The sequence below is a fragment of the Amblyomma mixtum genome, chromosome 3 (assembly GCF_055824585.1).
Source record: "Amblyomma mixtum isolate Tamu chromosome 3, ASM5582458v1, whole genome shotgun sequence".
In the NCBI taxonomy this organism is placed as follows: domain Eukaryota; kingdom Metazoa; phylum Arthropoda; class Arachnida; order Ixodida; family Ixodidae; genus Amblyomma; species Amblyomma mixtum.
Window position 1 is genome coordinate 119459622 of NC_143014.1, and position 12846 is coordinate 119472467.

The 12846-nt window shown below is 43.8% G+C and overlaps 2 protein-coding genes across 9 annotated transcripts in view; one reads left to right on the forward strand and one right to left on the reverse strand.

Moving 5' to 3' along the window:
- Positions 1–5248, reverse strand: part of LOC149351602 (beta-catenin-like protein 1) — a 52636-nt gene extending 47388 nt beyond the window's left edge. Inside the window, exons 1-5 of the mRNA XM_089580916.1 lie at positions 5012–5248; positions 4804–4921; positions 4653–4723; positions 3941–4047; positions 577–716 (exon numbers count right to left, since the gene is read on the reverse strand). Of these exons, the coding sequence (XP_089437042.1) occupies positions 577–716; positions 3941–4047; positions 4653–4723; positions 4804–4921; positions 5012–5041 (466 nt within the window). The 5' untranslated portion in view covers positions 5042–5248. The remainder of the gene's footprint in view (positions 1–576; positions 717–3940; positions 4048–4652; positions 4724–4803; positions 4922–5011) is intronic.
- Positions 5249–5435: 187 nt separating this feature from the next.
- LOC149351604 (uncharacterized) overlaps positions 5436–12846 on the forward strand; it is an 89265-nt gene continuing 81854 nt past the window's right edge. For 5 of the 8 annotated variants that reach the window (XM_089580920.1, XM_089580919.1, XM_089580927.1 and 2 more), the window contains exon 1: positions 5436–5502. The gene's annotated coding sequence lies outside the window, so the exon portion shown is untranslated. Of the gene's footprint in view, positions 5797–12846 lie in introns of all 8 variants that reach the window. The other 3 variants (XM_089580921.1, XM_089580925.1, XM_089580926.1) reach the window with 2 other exon arrangements.

Consider the following 12846-nt stretch of genomic DNA (forward strand, 5'->3'; position numbering starts at 1 on the left):
GGATATGCAGCTGATTTTAGTTAAAATATATTCAAGGTTTATAAGCCCTACCTGCCCTCACCTCATTCGCCCATGTGGATTTTAATCTGTCAACTTATGAGAATATTCCACACAGTTTCTGGTGGTTAGAATTTTTTTGACAGTTGCAAGCTTTCCCAGCTCTGAAGTAGCATGAACCACTAGCAGCTAAAAATGCACAGATGACGACTATGAGGAGCCTATTATGTATGCTATGATCCACTTCACAAATAACAATGTTTATCTGCCAGAAAAAAAATTCCTTAATATGGTTTGTGTTCAGGCCAGTTGGTTGTTTAATACTGGAGTAAACTGCAGGTGTTACACAGTTTCATAAAACTGTGCAGCACTATGCATATAAAAGTTGGCAGCACTCCAGTAAAAAATTCTTTTCAGCCTCCCTCAGCCTAACAGTGCCCCTTGGTTAAATCTGCTTGAATAAGTTTGTGTTATTCGTTGATCAACTGTTACTGGTGTACTTTTTAAAACATAGCACATGTTAACAAAAGCTCGATAAGCAAAGGGACTGCCAGCAGTAATGAACAAGTAGAACCATACCAGTGTTCTCATGGGACAAAAGACCTAAAATGCTCTGGACAGCATTCAGTTCAACCAAGATTGGATAAAGTTCTGGCTGGGTGGCTACAACATGCATCTCCTGCAGGATGTCGTTAAGCTCGACCTCAGAATCCATGAACCTGCAAATACACAGTAAAAATAAAGGCATGCTCATATACACTACCAAAGTAGTACAGATGTTGCACTGTTTTTTCTTTCCACTGCATCACTCCCCCTCTGTAATGCCCTCTGGGCCAAGAGGGTAACTTGAAATAAATAAATAAATAGAAGCAATTTAAAAACTGTAAATTGTGGGGTGTAACGTCACAAAGCAACACATGGACTCTGACGAACACTGTAATGGAGGGCTCTCGATCAATTTAGATCACCTGTGGTTGGTTTCTTTAATGTGCGCTGACATCACTAAGCACATGGGTGCCTTTTGCATTTCGCCTCCACTGAAAAGTGGCCCGAGAGGCCGATGTTGAAGCCGGGTGAAACTAAACATAAAACAGTTCCAGAGCTGTAATTAATAACACCACAAATAATAATCCACAGCCAGTGTTGTGCCTAGCAGGGCATTGTTCTTTCACTAAAGTCTTTCAGTGCTGTTTTGCTTAAGCCTAATGAGTGTTACATAACTTTATTTTTTTGTCTGTAAAGTAATACATTTAGCCACATAAGTACAAGTTGTTTTTTACTCTAACATGTGCATAGTCTTTAAAGAATAAAAGGAACAAACAATGACATTACAATTACTTTCACACTTTCAACAAACTTAAGTTCCAAGCAAGTGAATGCATCAGCTCATTTTCACATTGAGCCCACCGCGGTGGCTCAGTGGTTACGGCGCTCGGCTTCTGACCCAAATGACGTGGGTTCGATACCGGCAACGGCGGTTCTATTTCGATGGAGGCGAAATGCTCCAGGCTCGTCTACTGTACGATGTCAGTGCACGTTAAAGAACCCCAAGTGGTCGAAATTTCCGGAGCCCTTCACTAAGGTGTCCCTCATAGCCCGAGTCGCTTTGAGACATTAAACCCTCATGCACAAACAAACATCATTTTCACACTGTCCATATTGCTATAAAGAATGAATTGTAATTTGAGCTTAACACAACACTTGATGCTTGTGAAACATGAAGGTTCTATCAGTGCACCAAACGCCAGTTGCACCAAAATTTTTACTGTTCCACCCCTTGAGCAAGCAGCTAGGAATAAAACGGTTCCATATGCAGTTGCACTTGCAGCTTGTGCAGTTCACCTGTAAATTTCAGGATGTGTGCCAAGGATGCGATGACATTTGCACTGTTTGCAGGTCTGACATATCTCAAACTTTCTGCACCACCAACAGTACAAGGTACAATAAAGGGGCAATGAAGTTATTTTGATGAGCATATCCTAATGCACGGAATTGGTAGAGAATCTTCTCATGGGTACCCAGCTTATGTTTCGCAACTCTACACAAAGTGCTAACTTATAAATGGGTTTTGAAAATTGCAACTCTTGACTGATCACGCTGATACCATTCTATATGCCAGTGCTTGCAACTGCCAAACTGATGTCATATGGGTGATGGACGTGAATCATGAGCGCACTGTCAAAATGCGAAGAAAGTTTCTTTCAGCCCTTTGATGCACTATGTACACAACTGAGTACAATTGTGTACAAAATGAACTTAGCCTTTTCCGAGTGTGTGCCACATATAGCAATGATTTTGTTATCGAAGGTGAATTTAGCATCCTTCATATTGCACATGGGATGGTTTTTTATGCCATCTAGCCACTATGTCAGCTCAAATAATATTTCACAAAACAGTGAGCTTGGTAACACATCATTCACCATTTTCATGCAGATGATTTTTGCCACCATTAATATAATTATATGTTTTGCATTCGAGGACAATGTGCATCTTTGGAACAAAAAGTGATTCCATGATCCCTCGGGTGTTTATTTAAAATATACTAGCATTTTGAAGTCAGAATAATTAACTATTGTGGCATTTTGCATGAAATTTTGTACATGGTATAAACGCCTTTCTGAGGCCTGCCTATGTTATTTTGGTGGAAAAATGTTTGCTTTGTATCCAAACAACCAGCAGTACCTGAAAGGGTTAATAATACTACCTAGCATCATCAGCCAAGTTGCTTCCACTGCAGGACAAAGGTCTCTTCCACTTATCTAACCTCACTTCTCCACCAGATTCTCTGAAACTCCCTGCTACGTCTCTTCCCTGGAATCCACTTTGTTACTCGTACAGCCTGTGCTAATTTTTTCCACAAGCGGATGGCACGGGGACCACCACCCCACTGAGCAATGTTTTCCATGACAAAACCATACTCATTACCTCAAAGGAAGTTTAAAACACGGAGAGTCTGAGGGGAGAGCACCTTGTGTCTAAGAACAGAAAATGAGGGAACCCATTTTTCACTTTTTTGGTGCATGTAGCACTCACTAAATAGCAGATCACAGCAAGCAAGCAAACAGGGGTGTCTGAAGCAGCTCCACCATAAAGCATGTGACATGACTGACACTGAAAGTATAGAGGAGGTGCTGGAACCACCGTGGAAGGAACAGCAAACAAACAAACAAACAAACAAAAAAGACTGGTCAACAAAGAATGAACTGAAACATACATCAACAATCTTTTCACACTGTTTCTTTGTGATATGTTAAACAACTCATCTAACCAACTCATTTGGGGACATAATGTGCAAATTCAGCATACTTGCAGGCAGTAACACTATCTCTAGACAGAAAATTGCCTGAAACCATTACAAGCACTTTAAAACAGTGCTATTGTCAACACAACCCGTAGGAAAGCAATACTGAATGAAGAGCACTAATAATGACAACTGGACACAATAAAGTTAAACAGTGCACATACACCACTACTACTAGAAAATAAGAGCCCTTTCGAAAATCCATTCTATGTACTGAATACTGTTCGATAGAAGGCTAGGCGTCCAATAATTTTTTCCGGTATTAACAAGCACTAAGGTACTAAGTAAGCGGCGCCGCAGTGGTGGCTCAGTGCTTATGGTGCTCGGCTGGTGAGCCGAAAGAGGCGGGTTCGGTCTAAGCTATGATGGTCACATTTCGGTGGAGGCAAAATGCTAGAGGCCCATGTAATGTGCGATGTCAACGCTTAAAGAACCCCAGGTGGTTGCAACTATCCGGAGTCCTCCACTTTCACTTGACACTTTGGGACGTTAAACCCCATGAACCACTAAGGCAGCAGCAGCTGTCTCACATTCAGTGCTAATTTGCAGCAACAGCAATCAGAGGCTACGCAACACCTAAGGCTGGCAAGCCATGCAGCATGTGTTACTGCTCCCTAAATACATGAAACAACAGAAACTCACTTTTCAGGAAGATCTGGGTACTTGATTCTGAGCTCTTGGTTTTTGAGCACTTTTTTCTCAAAATTGAGTATAAGCTTCTTGAGATTAGTGTCATCAAGAATGTCAATCTAAAAATAGAAAAATAAATTGAAAAATAATTAACAAATTACATGCACACTGGGAAGCACTGAAAAGAAGCAAACACAAAGCTGACAACCATAGCGCTGATGCTTCCAAAGAAATCACACTACAATAATCAGCCAAGAACATAACCACTGTCAACATCTACGTGCGTGTGGCCATAAGGTTACAAAGGAAATCTATACAGCTTTCTTTTATGACCATAATATGACTGCTCCAAACCAGGGGTTCGAAATTTCAACTGCGAAGATCTGAGAGGTGCATAGCATAGCTTTGTAACTTCCTAGTATGAAACATAATGGGTTGGGGGACTCCCTTCAACTCGGTTACTAAATTACGTACTGCAGCACACATCAGTGCATAAGAAATGCCAACAACTCGGGCGACCCTTGCTATGAACTAATGAGGTACCATGACCGCAATTCGTTGGCTGGCAAACAAAACAAGCTTGACTAAATGATTGCAGGATATCAGATCGGGGATTGCTCTTAATAAAGTGAAGAAATCTCATCTACACCACTGCTAACGTGCAACATTTCAGGCCACCAAAACTATATTCTAGTAACAACTGCAGGAATAATGCATGACATACGTCACTGTCAGGCTGCGGTATGTCTGCGGTTTCTTCTCTCGATGTGGGCTCCGGCTCTTCACGCAAAGGAGCTGCGTTGAAAATAATTATAGTAACAACAGCTTAAAGAAAAACAAGGATCGCTGGTTAATGTAACCTGAAACTAACTTACCAAATCGCGACACTCTCATCGTTCCACCTGTATGAGCGTTGTGTTGCAGCCGCTTTCTCGGCCGCATGTCTGCCGTTTCTTCATCATCTTCCAAGCCACGCTTTGGCTCCTTCGCAGGCTTGAATCGTGAGATAAACAACGTATTTGACGCTTTATGAACGCTACAATAATGCACGCTGGTAAATTAAATGCCTTATTCGCAGCTTACCTTGTAATTTAACAGCTCCCCAACGTCCATTTCTGAAGATCTCAAACCACAGCTCTCGAAATACACAAGTCGCGAAACCAATCACATAAGCCACGTTTAAAAATTCAACACCCAAACGCACAAAATCTTTACAAATAACGGCGACCCCAATCCATATGCCCCGATCAGCACGGCCAGCGGTGCGATTAAACAAAGTGAACTGTGATGTAAACTATTCGAAAAATACTGAAACGACAGGGGACACGGGGGAAACGCGCGCGAAATAAGCTTAAAACAATGCTTAAAAACAAAAACAAAAAGCTAAAAATTAAAATGATAAAATATTAGAACTAATATTTGACTCTTATTTTTAATACTGCTTGCATCTTAACTAATTGTGATCATAAATATTTTGGTATAAAATGCATTAATATTTAATTTCGGGTTTTGTTAGACCCGTAATCAATGGCTCTCGTCTGGTTGTTGTGTTGGGTTGTTGGACACTGAGCAATGTTAGTAGTTTTCTCTCATTTTATGCGCGTTGTTAGTTGTGCATTCAGTTTAGCTTGATCTGTGGTAAGACACTGAGTGCTGACTTTTATTTTTAAATGTGATGAGTTCCTAGTTTTTGTGAACTTAGTGCCGCCGGCTCGTTCATCTTGCCATCATGTTAGGCCTAAACGCGGTGAAGTGTGCCCGCAAGTGCGAGGTGCGCTTTCCGCAAGAAACCAAACGTGGGCTTGCCTTGAGAACTTGCCGTTAAGGGAAGCAAAAGCGCAGTGTAATTCTCACATGCTTGACACGCGGTAAGTGTGCACATTGTACTGAAAGCTTGTAGGAGTACAGCGTTTTGTTTGTGCCGGCGCGTCGGCTAACTGCGCCTTCGTTATGCAGTGAAATCAAGTGCTACTTTTTGTTTCTTCAGTTTGAATTTTTGTTTGTTTTGCATGTTGTTTGGACCTAGCTGCTTGTGCGACTACGCAAGGCATGCTAGTGATGGTGGTACGAAACTTGCCTGCAGTGTTGATACAATATTGTTGCCATCCGACGTGAATTGCGCCGCGTTCGTAGGTAAACCGCTGCTAGCGTTTGCTAATAAAGCATTATCCATAAGCACCAGTTTTCGATGCTGTAAACCGAAGTTACAAGCGGGCATTTATTTGCATTTTTGGTGCTATTTGCTTGCGGGGTCGGAAGTGTGCTTTTGTGGAATGTTTGGTTGCCCAGTTTTGGTGCTAAGAACGTTGTTGCTTTACTGAGCTTGTCTTGCGCGCGGCAGGCAGATGTAATTGCTGAAAGGAGTGGGTAATTTTGCTGCTTGTATTGAATCTGACGGATGGATTAAGTGGACGTGAAATGTGCATATGCAGTACATATTTTAACATGAAAAAGTGCAAAATGCTTTGTTTTCCTTGTTCTTGTGTACCAGGTTTATGTAGCAGTGCTCTAACATGCACGTGATTGCATGTGATTGTTTCTCCTTATGTGCAACGTGTGAAGGGTTGAGTGACTGAAGGGGAGGGATTTTTCAAAACACCCAGCAACTGACCAAAATGTTCTCTGGAAATGTAGAGATTTTGCCACAGCCAGGTGTGGTATTACATATTAAATGAGAAAATGAAGGCTATGCCAGTTCCATCCAGCAGTTGAGATCTCAAGTAGTTGTGACATAAATGCCTGGAAGGCTTTTTACTGATAGTTGTGGGACAGCTACTCCTTGGTGCAAAGGTACCCTTTGTCACAAGTTTAGAGCACACTGGGTTCTGGACCACACCATGTGGCCCATGCATCGCCAGCATTCTAAATCTCATGAAAAGTGAGAGGAACTCTTGTTCTCGCCCCTCCATAAGGTAGGAATTTCACAGATGCTTCAACAGCCCCACTACCTGGCTTAGAAGCAAACCTTTTGGGCTCTGTACTTTTGACAAATGTGCATGTACCCTGCATTGTGTACTGCTATGCCTGTGGCATGTACCTCTACAGCTCTCATTTCTTTTGAAGCATTTTGTGTTTCGTCTGAGTTGCTGCAAGGCTCCACCATCAGACAAAGGAGCATCTATACATAGCTTGCACCGACGTCACATTCGGTGGCCGTCGGCTGCTAGTCGGCCATGCTGCCGAACCACCGCTTCTAGCTTACCGCTGCCTATGTTAGCTCGCATCGTGTTGGTTCTCGTCCATCCGTAGATTCAGTATGGTTTTGTGTGCCACCCTTGGCTGCTCCAACCGTAGCAACAGGTCCAGGTGAAACAAGAAGCCGATGAACACAAACTTCATCTGCATTCGTCAGGTAATCGCAGGCATGCAAGTGCGAGCGCTCCATGACTCAGTACGAATCTGCACGAGCTGTGGCTGGCTCGCATTAAGCGTGACAGTTTGGACCCCGGTAACTCAAATTTACTTGTGTGCGGAGCGCACTTTATGAGAGATGAGAGGCTTGTGTCGTCAACTAAATGTTCGCGAAAACGTGGAAAGCAATGGTTGCACCCTGAAGTGAATGTTGCTGTTTTGATTGACCCCATCCGATTTGTCTAACAACACAAACCCAGACTGGGTCCCGCGTCGCTGCATCCTAGCTACAGCACTAGGCAAGCCGGTTAGATCGTCGTGACCGCAGCGAGCAATGACGGCAGAGAAAGCGGCGTGCCGAGGCCGAGCTTTTCGTCTCGTAGGCGCATCGCAGACAGGCTTCTCACCTACCTACTGTAGAAATCGTTGTGTGCCTCCATTGATTCGAAGGCTTTCATTTCTTCCAACTTCACAAACGTGGAAAGAGTACACGATATCCCCCTGGGTCACTTCAGGGAACACATCAACGCCCATCGTCGCGTCGACTCCCGGTCGCAGCGTGCACGGACCTATATCGTCGCAAATTTTCACTTTGTGTGCGTAGCGTACGTGCGCCGATAGAATAAGTTCAGAGCAGTAGCCTGCACTGAATGGTTCATCCATCTGTGGAGTAGGCATCGCGCCCGAAAGATGAAAAAATAATCCAAAGTGTCCGAGGAGTGGTCAGGTGTCACAGGGCGGACGGGCGGGGATGGCCGCATGGTTCGGCATCATGGCCGCAAGCGCTTGATGGGGGCGGAAGTGACGTCACGTGCAAGCTGTGCATAGTGAGCGGCAAATGTTCCTCGAAGGATCCCCACCAGCCAGTAGCATCGATTCTCCCCTTTGACCGATACCCTTGGACCTAGCAGCTCGAAATTGCAGGTGGGGCAGATGAAATGGGAATAACTGCGGCTTAATCGGATTAACCACGATGCCGTGAGAAGTAGGCGACGCCGTTGGCTGGAGGGCCTTCTTTGAGGGGCATCTGCCGCTTCATACTTTGTGTGCAGCACAGAATGTCGTTCTCATTTTGTTAGCATGTTACTTGAGTAGATGAGTATAAATTTGATAGATTGACAGGGCACCATAAAAGCAACCAGGATTTGGCTGTGGTTGTGTGAATAGTGTGTGCATATACCATGTGTTTTGTAGGTTGACTGACAATGTTGGACTTTCTTCAAACAACATTTTTTGGAATATCTAGGGCTTACCTGGGTAGATTCTTGCTTGTGTTAGGTTTTCTTCCTGTACAACCTGGTGAACACGTCACATTACCACCAAATTGCTGCCCTTGTTTGTTCTATGTGTATAGTTATTGCTTTCAGCATATTCTTAAGTTTGAGACACTACATACATACTTTGCTAATGAAATTAGTCCATGCTAATTTAACTTAAATGGCCGTAGGCCCTCGTGCTGATACTGATTGCATTCATCGTGATTACACTGCACCTGCTGACGTCAGGTGCACTGGTCAGAGCGCTTGTAAATCCACAGTTAGTGAAAAGTGTTGTATTGCAGGCGGTTTAAGTGTACACATTATTGAAACAATGAGAGAAAGAATGCACATGGGTGTTACTGGCAACTGTTTATTCTACCAGTTCTGTGCTTAGCTTAAGGGGACTCTGAGGTAAACTCTATCTTTTTTATTCTTTGTAAAAAATCAGTTGTTTGGCTCTTTGTGGCTACGTTGGTATTTGTTCGGCGGCAAAAGATGCATTTACTGCTGAGAAAATTGGATTTATTAAAAAAAAAAGAAAGGCCGAACAGGTTACTGCTATGTAACACTAGATTCAGTGACAACTGTTGAGGTATTTTCATTTCTTGTGAGGTGAAAAAATTGAGAGCGAGATGCATATACGCATAGTTATAGAGCACTCGGTTTAGTTTTTCACACATAACATTCTTGGACTAGCTTCCCTCACCAGTCCACCGCTCTAGACATGTGGCGCCACCCCGCTGTGCCCATCTCTGGGTGGCACGTTTCACAACAGCCACCACAGACTGAGTGTGCCACATTCCTTTCATTATCTCCATACTCTCTCTCCTCCTTCCACAGTAACCACCCTCAGAACTTTTCCCATGGCAGTGCACCTCTGGTTGTACAGCTCTCCGCTCTCACCATCCCCTTCTCTTTCCACGATAACCATCCTCTGATGGCGCATCCCTTCGCTCTCAGCATACCTCCCTCATCCTCCTTCGACGGTAACCACCTTCCTGATGGTTCCCGTAATAGCCACCATTTGGTCGTGCATTTCTCTGCTCTCACTGCACCCTTTTCTTTCCCAGGCAACTCTTCTGCCTCCTGCTGCGGTAACCACTTTTCAGTTGTGCATTACTCTGCTCTCACTACACCCTCCTCCAACTGTAACCACCGTCCGGGTGGTTCTTATGGCAGCCACACCCTTTTTCCTCAGTAGCACTCCTCCTCCTTCCTCATGCTTGCCACCCTCCGGTTATGCCAACTACTCATACTACTATGACGCTAAACCCTGGGAATAGGCCCTTAGCAGCTGTCGCTGTACACTTTAACATTTTTTTTTCCCTGCCACTCTGTTAAAACTCGTGACGTCAGTAGCAAAAAGGGCTTCGTGTCAGTTGTATGGAGCACATAGTGTGGTGTATCCTCTGAGATCTGCATGGAAAACAAAATGTTCTCAGTTTGCTTGAAAAATTACCTGCCTTTCATTTTTTGGCCTTTTATAGTTTAAAAGCTCAGCATTTAGTGGAAGTAGCATCTTTGTTGTTGTAGTGTGGTTACCAGTCGATACAGCCAACTTTAGTTAGTCCTCGGTGTTGCTTTAAATTGGGTGGTCTGATGATGTTTCAAAGGAAAGAAAGGCAAAGCAGTTAATCGGTTGGAAAATTATAGGAACAGAAACCCCAGTGTTCGGTCGTTACCTGTTTTGATGAGTGCTCTTTTTGTTATCGTTTTTTTTTTTTTTTTTTGCAAAAGCAGCACTCCGACAGCCAAAGCGAGACCTTAGGTGGCCGGCGTAGCTACACTGACCTTGTTTCAATTGGTTGAAATGTCCGTGACGTCACAGTGCGCGAATTTCAAACGGGGCCAATTTTACTTTGGCTAGTAACCATGCAATCAATTAACGGGATTGTATAGTGATGCTCCAAGTAAGTGGGACTGAGTTTAGTTAACTGCTTAATTAACCAATTAGCCTAATTAACCTTTCTAGTTGGACCAGATAAATAAAACCAAGTAAGAAATTGGTCGAGTTGGGGAATCGAACCAAGGTCTCCGGAGTGCGAGACGAGCACGCTAACCGCTCCGCCATGCCAGCTCGATGGTTTGGAATGAACAAAGGCGTGTCTAGTGAATACGGTGTCTCGTTCACTCCCATCTCCCTCCCTTCCCGTTACGGTGAGGTTCAGGTGTTCACCGAGATATGCGAGACAACCAACCAACCAACCAGATGTATTTCCTTTCCTCAAAAACGAATTTACCGACGAGCAAGGCGTACAGCCAAAGGGCGATGGCGTTCTGTGGACTCCCTGGCAGCGTTGCAAGACGCTGTCGCGTTCCACTCTTACAGGTGCAACTTAACATCTTAACAACACATCAGTGACACAAACAGCAACACCGCGCTTAAGGCTTTCGCCTCACCACACCTAAGTCAACAAAGTGCCCCCCTGAATTATTTTATTTCTCTGTCGATATATTGCTTTTCTGTTCTTTCTATATTGGCATCACATATTACTCTTAAGCGCAGCGTAGAGCTGCTAGAATAAACAGTTGCTTATAGTGTTTGTTACACGTGCATGATTTCTTTCGTTAAATGTCCAGTCATTCAGCGTTCAGCCCAGCATTTTTGTCTGCGCTAAGGAGCGGTTATGCCTGTTCATTGATTACTGGGTACAGTTTTCACCCTGGCATACCCTGTATTCATCAAAGCTTGCAGGCTTTCATCTTTTACTACGCATTTAAATGCCTCACAAAAGTTTTGGTCATCTCTTGTGGCTGACTTACCCAAAGCAGTTGCTGTTTTGGTGACTGAAGCCGGTTGTGCAACTTGACCAAACAAATGTAAGACACAAGTAACTCTTTGCTCTGCCCTTTGTTGAATGGTGCCTCATAGCCCACAGTATTGCTTTGGCATGTAAAGACAATAGCCTTGTTGGCTAACATCACATGTGGCCAGAAGTATTGCCTGTGTTTCTGTGGCTCTAGTTAATTAAGACGACTTGGTGGCTGACAAGCTTCATGTAGCGGAGAAAACGTTAGATCCACAGAAACAGGGTACCGGATAATTGGAACCAGTTAAATGAAGTCCTTTGAACTGCCTACGTCCACCAGCTAGCGTACCAAAAACCAGACGCCTCATTTTATAAACAACAATATGAGATTTATAGTGTTATTTTCTTTGGTCAGTTTCAAGCTGACCTCTTGCAACAACATTGCTCTTGTGGCCTTTGAACTTTGGATTTTGTGTTTTCAAGGTTGAGGTGGTAGAAACCTGGCACACTATTTGCCAAGCTGTTTGTAGGAAAATCTGCTTTTGTGGAGACAGTTACTAATTAATGTTTTTGGGAAGACAATATTTTTTTGGCTGAATTAGCAGCACAGCAGATCCACTGGTTTTAAATGACATTTCCTAGCAGAATTGATAAAAAAAATAGCATTGAAACATTGCCTGAGAAAGGTCTGCATAGTGGCGCTGTTTGATGTGATTTTCTATTTTTTAACGTCCCAAAGCAACTCGGGCTATTAGGGACACCATAGTGAAGGGCTCCGGGAATTTCGACCACCAGGGGTTCTTGAACGTGCACTGACATCGCACAGTACACAGCCTCTAGAATTTCACCTCCATCGAAATTCGACCGCCTTGGCTCTAATGGAACCCGCGTCTTTCAGGTCAGCAGCCAAGCGCCATAACCACTGAGCCACCGCGGCGGCTGGCACTGTTTGAGGTCTGGTGTTCAAAATAGGGAACTGATTTTTTTTTCTTCTAAGGATATTTATCATACAGCAGTTAAACTGCCCTTTGCATTCAATTTTATCTGCTGGTCCAGTTCAGCTACCATGTGGTGGGCACGTTAATTTTTTTTTTTCTTTCAGTTAAGTTGTGAGAAAGATCACTGAATTGTGGTGTGTCTGTTGCGTCTTGCTGCATTTGTCAAAAGTGAAATTTTTGGTTCAGTAACTGCGAGGACAGTTCCAAGTGGTCTAACATCCAATGTTAGGTAAGGAAAAGTAATGCCATCATCAGTCTTTAATATTGTTACATGACGGCAAGCTGATGAAGACTGGACTACATGACAGATGGCGATGGAATGATTTTATTTCGGTGGGTCTAGCGTGAGCGCTCTGTGCCGCACCACTGCACACTTTGTCGTCTTCAAGTCCGTGACACCTGGGGCAACCAGCGATAGTCCCGATCACGCGAGCTAGAAGAGCGGCAGTGACGATGAAATGCAGGACGTGATGATGGGCATGACAGGAGGGATGAACAGAGAAGAAAAGGAGATGCACGATGAAAGAGATAAGCAGATGATAATCGGATGAACGCTGGTC